The sequence below is a fragment of the Mastigoproctus giganteus genome, chromosome 13 (assembly GCF_048544385.1).
Source record: "Mastigoproctus giganteus isolate SK-2022 chromosome 13, ASM4854438v1, whole genome shotgun sequence".
NCBI classification, from domain to species: Eukaryota; Metazoa; Arthropoda; class Arachnida; order Uropygi; family Thelyphonidae; genus Mastigoproctus; species Mastigoproctus giganteus.
Genome location: NC_143587.1, coordinates 123,947,110 through 123,969,591, shown reverse-complemented (window position 1 = coordinate 123,969,591; position 22,482 = coordinate 123,947,110). Strand labels below are relative to the sequence as shown.

Below are 22,482 nucleotides of genomic sequence, written 5' to 3'. Positions count from 1 at the left end.
CATGTGTGACTTTTTAGGGGTATGGCTGGCCCAGATTTTCTTTTCATGCACAACAATGCCACTTCACAGAGAGCTCAAGTAGTGGAAGAATATCTTGAAACTGAAGATATCCAGTGAATGCTGTGGCCAGCACGAGCACCAGACTTAAATCCAATTGAATATGTGAGGGATGCCCTTGGGTGTCACATTGCATGCTGACAGCCAGCTTCTCGGTCACTTGATGAGCTAAGATCTGCACTGTGAAAGAATGGGATTTGTTGCCACAGAATCTTATAGACACCCTTACATCGAGCATGGTTCGCCACTGTTAGGTCTGTTTAACTGTTGGAGGGATCATATGCCACACTGATGTCATGTGACCATATTTTTGAACACCTTGTATCGACTTCTGTAATGTGATGTTTTTGGTAATTCTAATACATCCCCTAAATGTCCCTTATACCTAGGGTTTCCAGATATCTATGACTGGATTAAAGGACACTCAAAAATCATTAAAGCTACCACTCTCCAACTCTCGCCCTCTCCGACCCCAAAAAAGGAAAATTGAAAGAATTTTTTAGTTAATAATTAAACATTTTGTTTTCATATTGACTATAAATATTTGCAAATTTTAGTTTAATTTAGAATTTAAAATATTTAATGGTAAACCATGGCTTTCTACGGGAAAGAATATGGATTGATATATAAGGATAATGAATGATATGGATGATATAAAAAGCATGAATTTATTCAAATATTTTAATGCAAGTTTAGTGCGTTAATTGATATCAAATCAAAGTAATTTGAGGTACGTGAAAAAAAAAAAAAAAACACAGTTTTAAAAGCTAGAAATCATTCACATTGAACATATTTTGTACTACTTCGGCATCATTTTTAATTTTCTCAGAAAAATCTAAACACTTATCTTTAAAATTGAAGTAGATCATTGCTTTGCTTTTTATGAGTGAAACTGAACATCAATTTGGCCCATCGCTCCACTTTAGCATTAGTAGAGGCACATGATGCAAGAAAGTAAGCTGATACAGCATCAGCCAAAAAAAAAAAAAAATCCTTCCCATTTCACCCATCTATTCACTACAAATGTTTGTCTAGTTCTGCATTGAATTTATTTAATGCTGCCCACTTCTATAACAACAGATGGAAGTTTGTTCTAGCACTCAACCACATGCCGGCTAAAGGCAGAATTCCGCACATCTATTCTAAAACTATTTCCTCAATTTGAATTTATGTCCCTTCAGGTGATTAATCTGGGCAAGAGGCAGCATCCCATCAGCATTGAGCTTGCTCAAACCATTCAAGGCTTATTACACCTCAATCAGATCACCTCTCAGGTGCCCAGTCACTAGACACTGTAATTTGCAAATCTTAAGCCTTTCTTCATAAGAGCAACCCTTTGTTCCATTCACTAATCTTGTTGCTCTTTTCTGTACTCATTCCAGCAGCTCTACATCTTTCCTAAAATGAGGCCTCCAGACCGGTATATAGTACTCAAGGTGTGGCCTGACCATTGCCTTATACAAGGGGATAATCACTTCCTTAACCCTGCTAGAAAAATTCCTGTATTCATTGACAAGACACCATGAGCTACTCTTGCAGACTGTCTGCACTGCTCAGCAAACTTCATATCTGCCTGCACAATTACCCCAGGTCCTTTTCATTCTCTACCACCTTGGGTGTAGTACCACACAGTTGATATGTTACTCTGGGGTTACTGCTACCAATATACAGTACCTTACATTTGTCAATGTTAAACTTCAGTTTAACATTGACAAATGTAAAGTACTTCAGTTAAACTGCTTGCAGTAGCATACTGTCATTAGTCATGAACAATGCTGCCAACCTTCATATCTTCTGCAAACTTAGACATTAAGACTGATATACCTTCAGCAATATCATTAATAAATAAAGAAAACAACAATGGACCCAACACTGAACGGTGGGGGACTCCACTAATAACATTAGTCCACAAAGCGCACTTGTTTTCTCCCACTCAACCATTCCTTTGTCCATAGCACAATTTTGCCCTTAATGCCATACTGCTCCAATTTGTACAGTAGTCTTCCATGTGCAATAGTATCAAAAGCTTTCCTAATATCCAAGTATATAACATCAAAATTATTTTTTGCATCCAGTTCCTTTGTGACCACATCATAGTATACAATCAAACTGGTCAGACAAGACTTCCCCTTAACAAACTGAACTATAAACCAAAGTGTTGTCTAGATGATCCTGCAGTGCTTCTTTAACCAGTGCCTCCATTAACTTCCCTGGAACAGAAGTTAAACTAACAGGTCTGTAATTAGTTGTACAAAGTATTACCCTTTGATCCTCCTTTGTGAATGGGGTCACACCATTAGACATTTGCACATCTCCAGTCCATGGAAGCTCTCATAATTATGGCTAAGGGTTTGTTTACTTATTATTATTGTTATTTTTTGGTTTTTAGGAGCACTAGCAACTAAGGCCATATTGCTATGGGGATATGTGGTGGTCACATATCCCCACATATCCCCATAGCAATATGGGGATATGTGGTGGTCACGGGCTTGAATCCCGGTCTAATCAAGAAGCGTGTGCTACGCACTGCTGCTCCTACCCACCTGGCTATGGAAGCGATGGTTTGGTTTGTTTACTTGATTTGCCGCCTACTTTAATATAACTGGATAGATCTTATCCACCCCAGGTGCCTTTTTTATGTTTATCTTCAACAATTTCTCCTCCACTTTGCTCTCAGTCATTAAAAAATCATTTAACTCATTACCACAGTTTAATACAGCTCTGATATTCCCCACCCTGAAGAACTCCTCATGTGTAAATATAGATACAAAATATTCATTCAGTTTGTTAGCTGCCTGAGCAGGATCATCAACAGTTGAACCACCGATATCAAGTGGACCAATCTGATTCATTCCCTTCCTTCTAGAGCAGACGTCAGCAACCTTTTTTTGGCTGGAGGTCAAAATCAACCAAAATGTGACTATTAAGAAGACGGTTCGGGTCAATCAGTATTTTCATTTTAAAACAGTCCATTAGTGAATAATAAGATAAATTTTACTGAGAAAACTATTACAATATGCTTTTAAACTACACATAAAAAAAAAAAATTATAATTCTAATTATTATAAAAACAAATATAATTATCAAGTTTTAGTTCATTAATAATTTATGAACTTTATTTATAAGCGTTCTCTTCATTATCAATGGCTCCCCTGATGCTGAATTTGTGATGTCAATTTAGTCAAGTCTGATTCGTACTTAGTCACCTTAAGACGAATACAAGCGTCTGAATTTTCGGTAGTTAATCTGCTCCTGTTCTTACTTAAAACAAATTTCATGTGTGAAAATATTTGCTCACATTTATAAGTAGAACCGAATGCGGACAAAATTGCAAAGCCAATTTTTTTCAAAGATGAAAACTTCATAGGAAGTGATGCCCAACACGATGATATCATGAGAAGATGATTATCTTCCGTGTTTTCTAAATCTTTCCGCAATGTCTTGAATTTGTCCGTTCACAACGTTGAACTTTTAAAATCAATCATTTCTAAACTTAAATTGTCAATTTTAAGATATTCAAAATACTGCAAATCTAAAACATTTTCCTCTATTTCGTCGGGCTGTATTATAAATGTAAACATTTCACCGTGCTTCTTAAAACTTTGATATCTACTTTCAAATTCACTTTTAATGTTCAAAATACAACTTTCGAACATATTTAGATTGCTTTCATCGATATTTTCTTTCTCATATTGGCTTTTTAGTAAGGGAAAGAAAAGAAATATTTTAGTTTTTATGTCAGTTTCAAATAATATTAATTTCGAACAAAAATTCTTCGATTCCTCGTACATTGAAATCATTATAATGGTTCATTATGTCTGTTAAGAACAAAAGTCTTAAAAACCATTGTTTATCATTGAGTTCGAGATCATTTTCACCGATTTCGTAAAGAAATATTTGTATATCATCAAAGCACTACAAATCTATTAAGAACTTTGCCTCGACTTAACCATTGTACTTCAGCATGTAACAGCAAATCTCCATATTTCGATTCAATTTCCTCCAAAAAAGCTTTAAAGCACCTGTGTGTTAATGCAGATCGTGCTACTATTATGTTTACGATCTTAACCCTTTTCCGTTACATCCTTAAGTTATTGCGCATATGCCTTTGCAAATAAATTTTCTTCATGTATGATACAATGGAACGATAAAAGTGGGCGGCCAAGTTCATTTTCCATTAGTTTCACAAATCCAACATTTTTTTCTCTCATATCTGGAGCACCATCAGTTGTTATGGAAAACAATTTACTTTTTAAATCCAATATTTTCCTATTTTTGAAATTTGTAAACTCTTGTACTTGACGCAAAATATCAATGCCTTTGGTCGTGTCATTCACTGAAGCAAGAACGCATAGTTCTTCATTGATTCGAACTATTTATTGATGCAAATCTAATAATAATTGCCAGCCTAGCCATACTATTTACATCGGTTCTTTCATCAAATGCAGTACTAATTACGTATAGATAACAAATCATTTTTGACCTGTGCGTCAATAATTTTTGCCATATCTTCAATACGATGCTGAACTGTTCTGGCCGACAATGGCATTTCTTTAATTCTCTCAATTATTTGTTTTTTATTTGCGAAGTCATTGAATAAGTGTTCGGAACAATTTATGAATGCGTTTTTCAAAAATTCGCCGTCTCTAAATGGCTTTCCGTTGGTACCAATACTAAGAGCTGCAACAAAGCTGGCAGATGTAGCGTGATTGTGGCTGGTAACAAATCTCTTCAAAAATTTATTTTGTTTTCCATAATTTAATACATGTTTAGCAATGTATTCATATTTTTCTCATCATTTGGCATTTCACTCACATCTTTATGTTTTGAAGAAAAGTGTCGCTCAATATTGTAAGTACTGGCAGTAATTATATCTGTACATAAAGTACATTATATCTGTACATATCAATTGGTCACCAGTTTCCATACATCCATACCTTTCAGTCCACACATCTTGAAATAATCTCTTTTTTGCTGTTTGTTTGTCCATGGTAATAAAAATAATTATTTCGCTTAGGTAACTGTTCTCACACTTCTGAACTGAACTACTGTTTATTCACGTTAAAGACAAAGTAAACATAAACAAGAGTAGATGCGTGATCAGCAAGTGGGCAGGGCTCCTATCGGTCAGCTGCAGGTGGCATGCAGTCAGAGTGCCCAGCCGACCACTAGGAGTGAATAAACGCTCGTCGAGTAATGATGAGATTTGTTCGGACAATGTCACTGTATTCCGCCTATGTTCATTTCTGCAACTTCGTAATCAAACCAAAATGTTAATCTTATTATTTATATTTTCTCGAAGTGTTTGTTTCATGTTTCTGTTTTATAATTTATTTTTATATATTATACTTTATTTGCGGAACTCAAGTGGGTCACTTGAAATTATCAAATGGGTCACTTGGTGACCCACGGGTCATAGGTTGCCGACGCCTATTCTAGAGTTTACATAAGTAAAGAACCCTTCTTATATCTTCCGTAGGCTTCTGAGTCACCTGTTAATTTATATGTATACCATGCATTTTTGTTTTCTGCCACGTCTCATTAGTTCATCTGACATCCATTTAGGCCTAAACCTTGAACTATATTTTGTGGTTGTTATGAAAAGCCTAGTAGCTTCCAAGATTAATTCTTTGAATGCTTCCCATTTAGAATTTGCTGTTGGTAACATCATCAGTTGGTCCCACCGTATAGACTTTAAGAACTGTCTCAGACCACCATAGTCACCGTTACGAAAGCAAAAACCCCTCCTTTTGCTCCGATGGTAGTTACCTTTGAGTAAATCCCAATCCCACATCACCATACTGTGATCACTGCCACCTAGTGGCTCCTTCATCTGCAGTTTCTTACTACATGAAGAATTACTACTGATTATCAAATCAAGAGTATTATTCCCTCTTGTTACCTCCAGAACATGCTGCTGTAGAAAACAATCCTCCAATAAATCCACAAAATCTTACTAGTGTGCAAATGACCAACCCACAAGTTCCATTCAATATCTGGGAAATTAAAATCTCCTATTATAAGAGAATCTGGTTTACTGGCCCACTATTTCTCTGTACAGCTGTTCATTATACTTACCAGAGTCATTAGGCCTATAGCACACTCCAACTCTCAATTTTGCTTTCCCAGTGCTTATGTCAAACCACATTGACTCAACACTGCACTGCACTGCACTGTTCACCCATGTCAGTTGGATGCACTTCCTTAGATTTTGTGTTACTTAACTAATAGCATAAACTCCTCCTCCCTTCCTTTCCTGTCTATCTTTCCTGTACACATTGTACCCCCTAAATTCAAATTCTGCATTCCTTCTATCAAATTCTGCATTCCTTCTACCATTTCTCAGATATCCCAACATTATCTGCCTTTGTTGTTTTGATCAACGCCTCAAATTCATCAAATTTATTTACTGCACTTCTAGCATTGATGTACATGCAAGTATACATGCACCTGCTTTTATTCTTAGCTATTATAACACAGCCCATGTATTTACTTGTTCCGCAATGACTCCCAGCAGTCCCTGAAATCCATAGCACCTTGTTTTCCAGGCTGCTGTTCATTCCAATAGAAGCAGTGCAAGAATCACTTTAACTTCTGCAAGCGGCTACTGTTAATATATTAGTACGTGTATGCCGCCCCAAGCAAGCAGTTTTCCGACCCACCTAACACTGCTTCGATAGCACCAGCAAATATTCTTGCACCCCTTTCTATTTAAGTATATCCCATCCCTGCAGAAGCAGTCTGTCCTGTTAACAAGCACAGACCAGGCTGAAAAAAATCCTACCCCCTGAGCCTTGCACAATCTCCCAGGGCCGAATTGATTGACAAGGCCCTCATCATATACTCTCTCTCTCCTATCGTGTCTGGGCAGAATTGCAGATATCTTCAAATTCAACCCTAACTGGCAGCTTTTTTCCAACATTGACTTCTACTTGCTAAGTAATTCCCGCCATTCTCCTACTCTTAATATCATTGGTGTCAACTTGTACAACAATATCACCTCTTTTGCTCTTAAAAGATATATGCTCTACGTCATCAACTTTTGTCCCTGGCAAACATACCCTAGTCCTGTTCCATCTATCCTTTTTGCACAATATATTCCCCGTTTCTCTGGAAATAGAGTCAGCGACAACAACTAGTTCCTGTGGGTCCAGTGCATTCTGCCTTGGGGTTGCCGCTGTGTTGCATGATGTTCAAGTGCAAGCTCTGGTGTTGATGTGGACAGCTGAGAGCTTGAGGGGCCCCTCAATTCAAGTCTTTCAAGGGCATCTACCCTGTTCTTCAAGCTCTCGTAAAGGCCCATAACAATGCTGAGATGGCACCTGATTTCCTTACACTCCTTACATCAACACACACAAAGACATTCCCCTTAGCAATATCATGTCTCGTTCGTGATTGCGCCACAAAAATCAAACAAGCAGCACATCAAAAGGCTGTGATCGGAGGACAACCATCCCACTTAGTTCTCCCCCGAGCCACAGCACTCCCACTATCTTGAGGCTTTTGCTTTGCTGCTCTGGTCTGAGGCATGATTTTGATTCAATTTTAATACAGTTTAAATATAAATTTAATACAATTAAAAATATTACACTAAACTTCTATCCCAATGCAGTAATAAGACTATATACATATATTTCAGTATCGAGTTTTATAGCCTTACGAATTATGTTATATTAATTTTGTGTCTCCTATCAAGTTTAAGTTATAACGTCGTTACGTTTGTAAAATCTAAGTGGTTATATGTATTAAGTTAAAATTCTACATTTGTAAAATCGAAGTATTTATAATAGATAATAAATTTAACTGTCTATTGCCACCCATGTGGTTCAAACTCTCATGCCAGCTATCTATGCCAAATTACCGATTCTAAAAGCTCTACTAATATTATTATTGTTGTACGTTATGTCTACACGACAAGTTAAATTATTAAAAAATGTAAGCAGTGCTATAATTTAAAGTTAATAATCCTCTGTTTACACTGCTATAAATTACGTAGAAACTTACTGTATCTGCTATACTGATACGAAAAAAACAAGTGTGATGAATTTGTCAAAGTCCCTGGCACTGAAAAAAAAACGTATGAAATAACCTTGAAAATATTTGAAAGCTTAAAATCAACACTTTTCAAATTTAAATGCCATTGACTCGAAGTACTTGAACAAGTTATATTTCACTGCAGCATTATAAAATGTTTTGAAATCATTTATTACTGTGCTTTTAAACTACAGGGTCTAATTTCTGAAAATTCTGATGAACTTGATACCCAAAAAATTCTTGATCAAGGCAATTCTTCAGTGAATTTTTTAGATTATTCATTATATACAAATTATCACTGGCACATGTTTCAGTATTTTCAAGCTCTTTTATTGTTTTGCAAATTATTTTGATCGCATACATTGAGAAAAGAAAATATAATTCTATAACTATAGGGACCTCTGTTGAATTTTCTTTAATTTGATAACTTTGACAACCTTGAGGTTGTCACAGACATTCTCTCAGATACGCCGGACAAGCTGTACTTGCTACCCGGGAGTCTAAAACATTGATGGAACTGATATTCAGGTGACACTGAAGTCAAGTGGATCCAATTTCGGCAAAGTCCGGACAGTCTGTGACAGCCAAATCCTCTGCTTGGACCTTCACGAAGGTGGGACTATTAGTAATCCTAGGTATAACCTTCATGCACAAGCACACGGTGGGTGACCACTCAGATGTGAACCAACGTAAGCAGGGGTAAAGGTGTGGTGCCCACACCAAATGGAGGAATGCTGCCCCTCTGTGTTACTAGATGACTCTCATCAACTCATGCAATATTGCCACTCTGCTTATTGTAGGCTTGAAGTGGTGGAACCCATGTTTAGTCTCCAGAGCTAAGTTCCGGTCAACTCTTCCCCATCTCTTCCATCACGCAGTATGATTGATGACTTTTGAGGTTATGATGAACATTGTGGCGAGATCTAATCTTCCTTACATTTCAAGGGTACAGCTCTAAAACAGGGTTCGCAAGCCGGCCGCTAGTTAGTACACTGGACCGAACCTATTGGTAACTCTCTAGGAGGCTTCCGGATTAGCTAGTGCATAATCTTGCTACCTCTACTCTGCCAGATAGTGACTGGAGGGAGTCCGAGTAGTGTGTATGCGGGGGGGGGGGCATTGTCGAGGCAACTTATGTCAAGGATCTGGGTATATTTTTAACATGTGTACGCCATATCCAAAAATTTCATTACTTCATACAGCATGTCCCATCCACCTTTTTTTACTACTGAATACACCATGAATTGTCAAACTAATAGAGTAAGCTTATCTGCAAAAAGATTTAAACCTCCCAAACACTTTCTAATTCATTTCACAAATATACGTGGTCTCAATTCTAATCTCAACGATGTCCATTTCCACTTGCAGTCTGCTAAACCCCATGTACTTTTTCTGACAGAATCTCAGTTATTGGTTGATTCAACTACTGCTCATCTGAGTTGCCCAAATTCTTCGCTGTATGATTCCTTTCGCCTCAAAGGTGGTACTTGGGCATATGTCCGTTCCGATATTCCCTGTCAGAGACTTCGTAATTTGGAATCTCCTCTTTTCGATCTTCTCTGGCTTAAAATCTCTCTACCTCATTCTGTCAAATTCATCTGTTGTCTCTACCGTTCTCCCAACTCCACTAATCATTTGGAGCTCTTTGACTTTCTCTCTTTCCTACTTGACTTTCTCCAGTCCAACTTTCCTAACAGTGAGGTAATTTTTCTTGGGTTTTTAATGTTCACAACTCTAGCTGGCTCCCGTTTTCTAGTCACACCGACCCAGCTGGTCAAGAGATGCTGAGGCTTTTGCAATTACAAATGACCTTGCATAGATTGTTCATTTACCTACAAGATTACCGAACAATCCTATTTATAGCTTGATCTTTTTCTCACAAACAACCCTTCCAAGTACACGATTGAAGTGAATGGTCCTTTAGGCACCTGAGATCACAACTTGGTGATTCTCTCCTCTCCACTGGAGCCTTTATCTCATCGCTATTCCCAACCTCATGTTGTTTGGCATTACAAGAATGCAAAAGGGGATGACCTGCGTTTCTTTTTTTTCTTTTCCTTGGTCAGATTACTGTTTCAAAACTTCTGATGTCAAAATTTGCTCAGATCGTGTCAGTGAAATTATTCTTGTAGGAATGAAATCCTTTATTCCACACTCCACTTTAAAATCTCATCCTTTATCTAAACCTTGGTTTTTCAATAAATGTGCTAAGTCTGTTCAAGAGAAGAACGTTGCATATCGCAATTGGCTTGTATCCAATTCTTCAGTTTCATTTTCTGCCTACACCAAAGTTCACAACAATTGTAAAGCAGTTATTAATCAGTCCAAACTAGATTTTGAACAGCTAAGAGTAGAAAACTCACTTCTTGCCCTACTGGTAGCCAAGCATTCCGTCAAAAGGATGTCAGAAGGATTTTGATGAATCTTGATGCTAAGAAAGCTCCAGGTTCTAATGGTATTTCTCCACTTGTTCTCAAAACCTGTGCTCCTGAACTTACACCTGTTCTTTGCTGCCTTTTTTCACTTTCTTTTTGCAAAGATGTTTTTTCTTCTGCTTGAAAATTTGCTCATATCCAGCCAGTTCCTAAAAAGGGTGACAAATCCCTCCAATCCAATTATTGCTCCATTGCAATTACTTTTACTCTTTCTAAAATAATTTAGAAATCAATTAACTGCCAACTCTTAAACTACCTAGAAACTTTCCGTGTAGGCAGTATGTATATCTATGCAGTATGAATTCCGTCAGTGTTGATCCACTGGTGATATTCTGGCTTATGTTACTCATTTATGGACAAATTTAATGTAAAAGATTGGTGAAACACAAGCAGTTGCACTTGACATCTCAAAGGCTTTCGATCGTGTTTGGCATAAAGGTCTTCTAAACAAGCTTCCATATTATGGTTTGCCAACTGTTTTTTGTAATTGGTTATCCAGCTTTCTCGTTGATCGCTCACTGAGGGTGATGGTAGATGGCTCTCTGTCTTCTAACTTTTCCACTAATGCTGGTGTTCTCCAAGGTTCAGTTCTTCCCCACTCTTTTCCCTCTTGTATATTAATGACATTCTTCCATTAACTGGAAATTCTATCCATAGTTTTGCTGATGATAGCACACTGCATTCCACTTTCCATTTTGAGAAACCTTACCCTGCTCAATCAGCTTCAACTTCTTGAATATCCACTATCAATTCCTTAAATGCTGATTTAATGTGGGAGATCAGCATTTAAGTGGGGCAAAGACAACTTAGTTGATTTCAATCCTTCTAAAAATCAGTCTTGTCTTATATCTCACAAAAATTATTCTTCTGCTCCTATGCTTATCTTTGCTGACACTCTGATTTCTAGGCAAAATGATATATATCTCTTTTTTTGGGATTATCCTGACTTCCAATCACTTTTGGCACAAGCACATTACAAATATTGCTTCCTCTGCATCTAAAAATCTTTGTTTTTCTCTTTTGTTCTCGGCATTACTTTTCTTCCAAACAGCTGTTCACTCTGCACAAATTGCAAATCCACCCTACCATGAAATACTGTCCCCACATCTGGGGCGGTGCCCCCCAAAACTTCTCTCAGGCTTCTATATTCCATTCAGAAGAGGGTATTTAGGTTAATTAATGACTCCTCTCTAACAGAGTCTCTCCATTTGCTGTCTCATAGACATAATGTTTCCGTTGCATGCCTTTTCTATAGATACTTCCATGGGCACTATTCTTCTGAATTGGCTTCTATAATTCCAGCCCTCTCTTTCAAAACAGTCCGAACACGTGCCGCCACCAGCCAACATCCATTTACTTCCGAACTTCAAACTCACAGAACCAACTTTTCATCTTCCTTGTTTATTCATTCAACTGCCGTTTTTTGGAACAACCTTCCCTCATAGGTATTTCCTGCAAATTACAGTCTACAGAAGTTCAAGTCTAATGTTAACAAATGTCTTCTTTCGTCTTCTCTTCTCAACCTCCAACCCAACCTCCAACTATAGGTTCTAATACCACTCGTGTTTCAGGTTTTCATAAAAAAAAAATTCTTCAGTGAATTTTTTAGATCATCGATTATATAAAAATATCACTTGCACATGTTTCATTCTTTTCAAGCTCTTTTATTGTTTTGCAAATTATTTTGTTTGCATACATTGAGAAAACAAAATATAATTCTATAATTATAGGGATCTCTTTTGAATTTTCATTAATTTGAAGGATTTTAAAAAGCTGTTTGGAATAGTCTTTTGGTTTGCTTACGAAATAAAGGCTCAAAGCGTTCCATGAAAGCAAAATTCATTGTATACGTGGTTGTAAAGAAAGTCTAGTTGGTACGTTCCTTAAAATTTCCGTAAACTCTGTTTTGGCAAACTCATGAAATTCTTTAAAGTTATCCCTTCTTTTAGCTGAAACAGAAAAATTATCATATATTTTCAAGACAATATTTTCTATAACAATATCTAAATTACCGAAATTATGAAACTAAATTATGAATAATGTGAGCATGGCAGTTTGCTTTAATTACATCTTCATTTAATTTCTTAATATTTTGTAATAAGGATTTATTATTCCCAAAATTACAATTTGCATTGTCTGCACTGAAACTGGATACCCTTTGCCAATCAAATCCTAAATAACTCAATGAATTTTTGAGGCAGTCAAACATTCCATCTGCACTTCCATCAGCATTTTCAAAAAATTCAACTAAATAGTTTGTAGGACTATTTTCTTTGTTGAGGTACTGAATTGACAAAGGAAACATTTTCATATTCTTTCTATTAGAAGCATCAATCTGTAAACAAAAAAAATAATGAATGATTTAATAATGATTTTGGATGATTTAAAACATGGTGGATCATGTTTTAAATCATCCAAAACAATTTGCAATGCTTTTTTATCTAAAATATTACAAACAATGGCAGCATATTTAGTTCTTCCACACGATATTTTTGGTGCAATTTTTGAATCATTGTAAAGTTTAGAGTTCAATTTCATGCTACAATCTAATGAGTTATAAGAATGGTGATGCTTAATTGAATAATAAATATGAGTTATTTCAGCTGCATTAACTAAATCCTCTTCTTTCTTATTCTTTTTCGCAAGAAACCTATCAAGAAGATTGGAAGAATTTGCCGATTTTTAAGCAGATTTATGAGCTTGTGAGTCTTTATGCTGAGTAACTGCTAAGATGCCCATACAACCAACTTGAAATACATTTCTGCATAGGAGACATCTCACCTCATGAGGATCATTTGTTGAAGCTAGCCATTCATATTCTTGCTCCCAATTTTTGTTATAAGAACAAAGCCTCTTCTTTTTTGGGGGAAATTCCATTTTTGATTGCTAAAAAATGAAATGTTTTCAAAATATGTTTGCATATAACATGAAATATGTAGGTGCCTATAACCATATAAATGAAATAGATAACTGTTTCTTTGTAAAGTTATAGGAAAAACAGTTTAAACAAAGCCATTAAACTCCATATTTTAAAAAGTGATTTTTCGGATACCTATGATTTTATTGATTATCTACCAGTCACACGATTTTCATGAAAATCAGATCATGGCCACACAGGTGCAAGTTTTTATGCTTTGTCAAAAAAATATAATTTCATTGAGAAGTATGAAGTTAAGTACATGGTATTCATGAAACTGTATACAGTATATGAGCCGGAGAGGCTAGAATAGGTTAAAATTATCTCTATGATTCATTTCTCAGTGGTGGATTTTGCATTTGAGGGAGTTTTTAACATATCCCCTGTTAAAGCTTTGAAATATAACTAATTTTTTATCGGTTTGGGTGACCCTGCACATGTGGGGTCCGAAGCGTACGCCTCCTACGCCTGTGCAGAAATCCGCCACAGGCATTGAAAAATGAAAATAAAGGACAAATTGCGTCCTTTCTTGTTTCAATAAAAGACAAGGGCAATTTGGCTCAAATCTGGCAATCCTACTTATACATGTCCAAAGTTTCTCACTGTATCCTCATTTAATTGTTATTCTATGATACACTACCATACCAAATTTTTTTCTGTTTTATCTGTTTCTTGCTTCCTAGCATGCTGCATGAGTTCCACTGTTTTCTACATGTTCTGTTAATTTTATCAAGCAGTGTAGCCGATGAACTGAGCATGTAATTTTTCATAAATCTTTATAGACTACTGTCCTTCAGAGAGAGGAAAAGCTTTGCTAGTTAATCTAAGCACTAAAATCTGTGATATGAAAATCAGAGTTTTGTCTAGTTTAAAAACTTTTCAGGCTGAAGTAAGGGTCCAAGGATAGACTGATAAGCCCAATTATTTTAAAGGAAGAGAATGCATCAAACCAGTGATTGCAACCCTCTCCACACCTACATGCCAAAAATAAGCTGAAACAAAAATGCAATAATTTTTGCATACCAAAAAAACTGACTAAAATTAGTAAACTGCTTTATTGATATTATAAACAAGCAACAACAGTTGAAAGTTTACAGTAAAAACTCTGTTACTGAATAATTTTCTATACAATTACTTTTCCAGTTTTCACAACTAAATGCAGCTGGCAGACAAAAACAAATTTATCTTCAAAGAAAAAAAAAATAAATAAAAACAATAATACAGCCACTCCCGGTTAACATAAGGGTTGCATTCCATGGAGTGCTAAGCCAGCTGAATTTTATGTAAGTCAGAGACTTTCCCTAAATAAGCATTTAGGGAAATTCTGCACTCGCAACTATGTGTGCTGAATTTCATAGAAGCAAAAAAGAAATGTTCGACAAACATGTAAATAGAATTATTCAATTTTTTTTTTTTTATCTCATGTGCAGGAAAAATTACAAAAGTTTACAAAATTACAAAAATTTCAAAATTAGAGAAGAGACAGGCATAACATCAAAAAGTTTTACCTTTCGAGCATCATTGCCAGAATTAACTCTCCAGCTGATAAGCACGCCGCTGCAGAAGTTGAGGGCTGTGGAGATTAAGAAGGTGTTTTTTCCAGCACATCACAAAATTTCTCTGTAGCTGCAAAATCAGCATTGGTGACTCACCGCATACTTGAATGTTTTGGAAACCAGCATGATGCTTGAACCTATTAAACCATCCATTGCTTGCCACGAACTTGGCTTGGGGTTTGCCGTACCTGTTATCTTCATAAATACTTCTTGTTTGAATGGTCATTAGATTCAGGGCACTTGCTTCTGAATCTGATTTTCCATCCATATTATTAACAGTGTTTCCATCTTCAATATAGCACCTGAATGCTGTTTTGTGATCACTGTTAGAGCAGACTGGCCCCGGTGTGAAATACGTTGATCCTTTAACATGTTCTTTTATACGTTCACTGTTGAAGCAGAGAGACCTAATTCGATGCAATAAATGACAAATTTTGTCCTGCTTCGTACTTCTTAATTAATCATCTTCATTTCTAAATCAATTTCGTTTCATTTCCTAGCACTGCCAGCACTTGCACTTTCTGTTGGTTGCTTTCCCTTCACCATTGTAATAAGTAAATAGGAATGAAGAGAAGATTCTGAAAATTTATGTTTTTTATATGATTAAAGATTTAAGTGAATGGGGAACACATTTCACCATAATAATGTAAAAACCCACACAATTCCAGTTATCGGTATATTCTCATATGCAATAAAATCAAGTTTACTACCCGATAAGCTGCACAAACAGAAAAGCCCAATAAACCATAAAGTGAGAATTGTTTTATGGTAATGACCTCCAGAAATGTTTTAGAAAAATATCACAAAGGCATTCAAAATTGATTCTTATATGATAACGATAAAAGTGTAGTGCAAGTTCCATTATATAAATGACCTTTTAGAGAGATAAATAGCTTAGTTATACAGCGAAAATTTCAACTTCCAAGGTCTTGGAACTAATTACCAAAAAACAAAAAAAAAAACACAATGTGTTAATGGGTTCACATTATGATATTTTCATGATACCTCCATTTATTCCTACTGGATGCAAAATACGCTTTCACAATTTTTTTAAGTTTGCACCGGCTGGCAAAAAGTTACGTAAAGCCTAGTATTACATAAGTTAGGGAGTGGCTGTACTCTGTTGCAGTATAAATTATTTATGAGTGACCATATGTCATTATATTTCCCAGAAAAAGCAGACTACGAAAAATCCTTGGCAAAGGATGCAAAGAAAAACAGAAAAGAGTTCGTTACCTATTTAAGCTCAAGAAGGAAAGGGATGAATCAGATTGGCCCACTGGATATTCATGGTTCAACAGTTGAGGATCCTGCTCAGGTGGCTAACAATCTAAACGAGTATTTTGCATCTACATTCACGCATGAGGAGTTATTCAGGAAGGAGAATGATGTAGGTAAAGTAAACATTGGCAGTGAGCTGGATGATTTTGTAATAACTGAGAGGAAAGTGGAGGAGAGATTGTTGAGGATAAACATAAAAAGGCACCTGGGGGTGGATGGGATCTATCCAGTTATATTAAAGGAGGCAGCAAAGGAGGTAAGCAAACCCCTAGCCATAATTATGAGAGCTTCTTTGGACTCAGGGGAGGTACCCATAGACTGGAGATGTGCAAATGTAACCCCAATTCACAAAGGAGGATCAAAGGCTGACACAAGTAATTATAGACCTGTTAGTTTAACTTCTGTTCCAGGTAAATTAATGGAGGCACTGGTTAAAGAAGCACTGCAGGATCATCTAGGCAAGAATTCAGTTATAGCTCAGACGCAGCATGGTTTTGTTAAGGGCAGGTCTTGCCTGACCAATTTGATTGGATACTATGATGTAGTCACAAAAGAACTGGATGCAGGGAATAACTTTGATATTATATACTTGGATCTTAGAAAGGCTTTTGATACTGTTGCACATGGAAGACTGCTGCACAAATTGGAGTAGTGTGGCACTGGAGGCAAATTGCTGCTATGGATAAGGGGATGGTTGAGTGGCAGAAGACAGAGAGTGGTAACCAATGGACACTGCTCAATGTGGACTAATGTTATTAGTGGAGTTCCTCAGGGTTCAGTGTTGGGTCCATTGTTGTTTTCGGTGTTTATGAATGATATTGATGATGGGATATCAAGTTTAATGTCCAAGTTTGCAGATGACACAAAGGTTGGCAGGGTTTTTAAGGACACCACTGACGCTATGCTGCTGCAACAGGATCTGGAAAGGTTGAACAGATGGGCTGAGAGGTGGCAAATGAAGTTTAACATTGACAAATGTAAAGTACTACATATGGGAAACAGTAACCCCAGAGCAACGTATCAACTCTGCGGTATTACACTGACAGTGGTGGAGAATGAAAAGGACCTGGGGGTAATTGAGCAGGCAGATATGAAGTTCTCTGAGCAGTGCAGATGAGCTGCAAGAGTAGCTCATGGTGTCTTGTCAATGATATACAGGAATTTTTCTAGCAGGGATAAGGAGGTGATTATTCCCTTGTATAAGGCAATGGTTAGGCCACATCTTGAGTACTGTATACTGGTCTGGAGGCCTCATTTCAAGAAGGATGTAGAGCTGCTGTAACGGGTACAGAGAAGGGCAACAAGATTAGTGAATGGAACAAAGGGTTGCTTTTACGAAGAAAGGCTTAAGTTTTGCAAATTACAGAGTCTGGAGACTAGGCACCGGTGAGGTGATCTGATTGAGGTGTATAAGGCTTTGAATGGTTTGAGCATGCTCAATGCCAATGGGATTCTTCATCTTGCTCAGAATAATCAGCTCAGAGGGCATAAATTCAAATTGAGGAAGGACGGATGTCGGATAGATGTGCGGAAATTTGCCTTTGGCCAGCGGGTGGTTGGTTGGTGGAACCGACTTCCATCACTTGTTGTTGAAGTTGATAGCCTAAACAAATTTAAGGCTCAACTGGACAGGTATTTCGAGCGAACGGAGGGGTGAAATGGGAGTGGTGTGTTTTTTTTTTTTTTTTTTTTTTGCTGATGCTGAATAAGCTTGCTTTCTTGCATCATATGCCTCTACTAATGCTAATGCTAAATCAAGTTTATTACCCGTTCATAACAGGCTGCACAAACAGAAAAGCCCAATAAACCATAAAGTGAGAATTGTTTTATGGTAATGACATCCAGAAATGTTTTAGAAAAATATCACAAAGGCATTCAAAATTGATTCTTATAACGGAACATATGATAACGATAAAAGTGTAGTGCAAGTTCCATTATAGAAATGACCTTTTAGAGAGATAAATAGCTTAGTTATACAGCGAAAATTTCAACTTCCAAGGTCTTGGAACTAATTACCAAAAAAAAAAAAAAAAAACAAAAAAAAAAAACACAATGTGTTAATGGGTTCACATTATGATATTTTCATGATACCTCCATTTATTCCTACTGGATGCAAAATACGCTTTCACAATTTTTTTAAGTTTGCACCGGCTGGCAAAAAGTTACGTAAAGCCTAGTATTACATAAGTTAGGGAGTAGCTGTACTCTGTTGCAGTATAAATTATTTACGAGTGACCATATGTCATTATATTTCCCAATGCGTACTGTTCAGGAGGAGGTACTAATCATATGTCATTGCAGAATAAAACTATTAATTTTAATTATAAGAAATTCATTAGAGTCAAGAGTCCCTTGGATTGGAGAAGTTTATGCATCACCAATACTTAAGGGTGGTGCACAGAATGAAAAACCATTAAGGAAATCAGTATTAGTATTAGCCACATTTTACAAGTAAGCCACTGGCTTGTACTACAAAAAAATAAAAAAATAAAAAAATAAAAAAATAATAATAATAAATAAATAAATAAATAAAAATAAATAAACAAATAAATAAAAATAAATAAAATTAACTAAATAAAAACATATAAAGATATAAAATTAAATTAAAAAAAATAATAAATAAAAAAAATAAAATTAACTAAATAAAAACATATAAAGATATATAATTAAATTAAAAAAATAAATAAATCTATGGGAAAAAAAACCCAACCTATATCTTTCTTTCTTCATATCGCAGAAAACACTATCCAGCAGATCTGTAGATTCCCTTAAGCTGTCAACCTCAATTGTTCAGGGAGGTAGCTTATTTGAGTAATTTACAACCCACTGGCTTAAAGAAAACCCTACAATTCATTCTAAATCTCTTTCCCCTGTAGCTTAAATTTATGGCCTCTAGTTCTGGAATCATAACAGTGAAAATTCTGTCTTCATTTATTATACTATCCCCTCTCAGAGCCTTATAAACCTCACTCAGGTCCTCCTTAAAGGCATGGTTGCCAAGTTCTACAGCCCACATATTTGTTTCTAATATGTTTGTCCTTTTTAAATCTTACCAAGTGAGCTATCTGCCTCTGGATCCTTTCATCGAGCTTGATTTTTTTTTTTTTTTTAGGTATGGGCTCCACCAAGTATGGTGGAGCCCATACCTAAAAACATTAGCATTAATGTTTAGCATTGGACACAGCATTCCAATATGGTCTTTGAACTTCCTTATTACTATTTATTATTATTATTATTAGTCATATGGTGCACACAGGGTAACTCAGAGAGAGAGAGAGAGAGAAGTAGAAGGAAATCACCAAGAAAGAGAAGAATGACGATATCCAGTTGAGGACACTGGGTGTGTCAAGCCCATACTCACCAGATGTGAGCCCCTGGGGTTGATACATTGGGATTATCACTTCCTATCTCTACAAGCAAATGTTTGATTAATCATTGATGAGATACCAAAGTTTAAATAGAGCAGAACTAAAATAACATAGCTTTCCCATTTATCCAACTCTTCTGTCAAATTGCACAAGTTGTTTTTCTTTTAGTGTGAAGTTCTTTCCCCTATCATTCGATGATAAGATGCAATATATGTGTGATAATTTTACAAACAAGTCCACAGTGCTCGTTATCTTCCATATCCCTATGGCCATGCTGGAATCTTGAAAACCAGCAACATGCAAGACAGAGCATCATTACCACATACTTCTTTTATGAATTTACTGGCTTCAGTTGTATTCTTCCTCACTATGAAACAAAATTTAACGTTTGCTATATTTTTCCATCACTTAACACAATAACAATGGCTTAACACAACTGCTTTGAACAATTATGATATGCAAATGATTTTGAAGGAGGAAGCAGTCATGTAAGTCAGCTGTTATGGCACACTGCATTATGATCCTCCTACATGCACTGACATGCATATAATAAACTTAGTTTTAGAAATTAATTGTCAAACTTGATATATAATAACTTATTTTCTAAGTTTTCTGAATTGTATTTTTTCCCATAGGTTTTTAAGCTTACTGAGCAGAGAATTTTCCAGGAACATAGTCCCCGCTCTCAGTAAAGTTCAATGATGTTATTTTGACCACACATTATATATAATAAATTATATAATAATGATTTTCACTGAAACCCATGAAACAATACTTGGGGGAGAAGATAGGAGTCTTAGCTCTGATTACAAAAAGAAAAAGTACTGCCAACAAGAAACTCAGATGGTATATTCATTTGTATTTGAAAACAAAGGCCAAAAAATGTTAACAAAAACTCTATACATGCATAATTCTATACAATACCAAAGAAGCTTACCTGCCTTCACCTCCCCAGCTCTTATTAGGTGTTATTATGACTTCCCGACAAGCATCAGTATTTGTATTATAAACATATAGCGTCAGGGGTTTGCCTTCATGTGCTTCTATTAGCGTGAACAAATCTTCACTCTGTAGATTTATATATACATATATAGATTACATACACGAACAAAATGAGTTTTATTAGTAGATAATAATATGTATGAGGGTAAATCAAAAAATAAAGGTGATTTATTTTTTATAATAATTGGTGCTATTTTTCCATGTAGTCCCCTTTTATCCAGTGGCTTCTCAATGCCATCTCAGAAAAACATTTTCAGTTGTTTGTGAAGCCACCTATACACTGTTTATTTGACTCCCATTTATGTTTTCGTGAAAAATTTGGGGATCTACCTTGTATAAACTTGATAATATTTGAGGGTATCCTCAAATCCCACGTGCAGACCCATATGCAATCATACCGTTAGTTTCACCTTCTAAAACAGTGATCCATCTCTTTTCTTGACTAACAGCAGTAATTTGATTGTACTATTTAATGCTATTAATATAACAGCTTCTAAACTTGTTCTATAACCTCTGAGCCTTTCCACCCACTTGTACACCTTACTTTTAATGATGCACTTTACTCCATATTGTGCGAACACTCTTCTGAGGATTTGGAAGGGTTTGATCCCTCCTAGCTAGAAAAATCTGATCATAGCATGTTGTTCACCAATGGTGTAATTGGAAAGCACAGCTGTAATGATTACATATCAAATGTAAAAAAAAAAAAAAAAAAAAAAAACAGAACGCAGGAAAACTGGTGACATGCAAATTTCTCTAACAGCATATACCTTGGAAGCATGTTTTGACATATGGTGGTAGTTTTACACACAAATTGCTTTTACTTTTTGATTCACCCTCCTATAGGTAAAAAAAAAACATTTAAGATTTGCTAAGTATTATTGCTTTGATTTTAAAATTTCAGATTTTGCCTATTTTCATTAATGAGAAAGTTGTATCCCATTATCAGTTTTGCTTTAAAACATCGTTGGTGAAGTTGTAAAATTAATGTAAAAGTATAACATATTCCACATTGTAGAATACTTGTAGTGGTTATTTAGTGAATAAATATCAGGCTTGTATTGTTTTTTTTTTTTTTTTTTCAAATAGCACTGATTTGAATTTGTTTAACAAGTACTATGATGGTGTTCTCAGATGAAACTATAGCAGCCAACTTTTGACTTTCAAAATGCTGCAGATTATGGGGTTTTCATGCTTTTAAACATTAGCTTACCTAACATTTTTCTGTCTGTGGATATTCTATTAGATATCAATTGATTCTGAAATGCTGAGTCAAAGTTTTGTTTATAACAATGGCACAGCTACTCAGACTACACTATCAATAGCATTTCCAAAACTTCAGCAGAAAGAGAGAAATGATTTTTTTTTAACCTAGTTAAATATTCTCTCACATTCTGCACTACGATGAGGAACTGTTAAAATGTCAAGAGTGACTTACAATAATTTCAAGCTTCCCTAAACACTAGTCAGTTCCCCAACCAAGGACCACTGTACATCAATTCTTTTTTTTTTTTTTTTTTTTTTTATAATAAGATCTGGTAGTTCTCATACTGAAACTGATAGAAATGATGCTGAAAACATTTATTGCTTCATCTATTTCTTTATCTTTAATAACATCAAGAAATACTGGAAACTTATCTGGCAGCTGTAAACTATTTCATCAATAAGCAAAAGAATAGAATCTTTTTTTGTTTTAGACTCTCCATGATGGCAGTAGAAATGCTTATAAGTCAAAATCTTCCATCTGGTTTAGTCTGCTGTGGTAATCAATTTCCAAAATGGAAGTGGATGATCTGAAAACCATTGGTAAAATAAATCTGCATTTAACATTC

The 22,482-nt window shown here is 35.7% G+C and overlaps 1 protein-coding gene across 2 annotated transcripts in view; it reads right to left on the bottom strand.

Moving 5' to 3' along the window:
• Grasp65 (Golgi reassembly-stacking protein 2) overlaps positions 1–22,482 on the bottom strand; it is a 222,181-nt gene that overhangs the window by 94,359 nt on the left and 105,340 nt on the right. For both annotated transcript variants that reach the window (XM_090387073.1, XM_090387074.1), the window contains exon 5: positions 20,586–20,716. In XM_090387073.1, the coding sequence (XP_090243199.1) occupies positions 20,586–20,716 (131 nt within the window). The remainder of the gene's footprint in view (positions 1–20,585; positions 20,717–22,482) is intronic.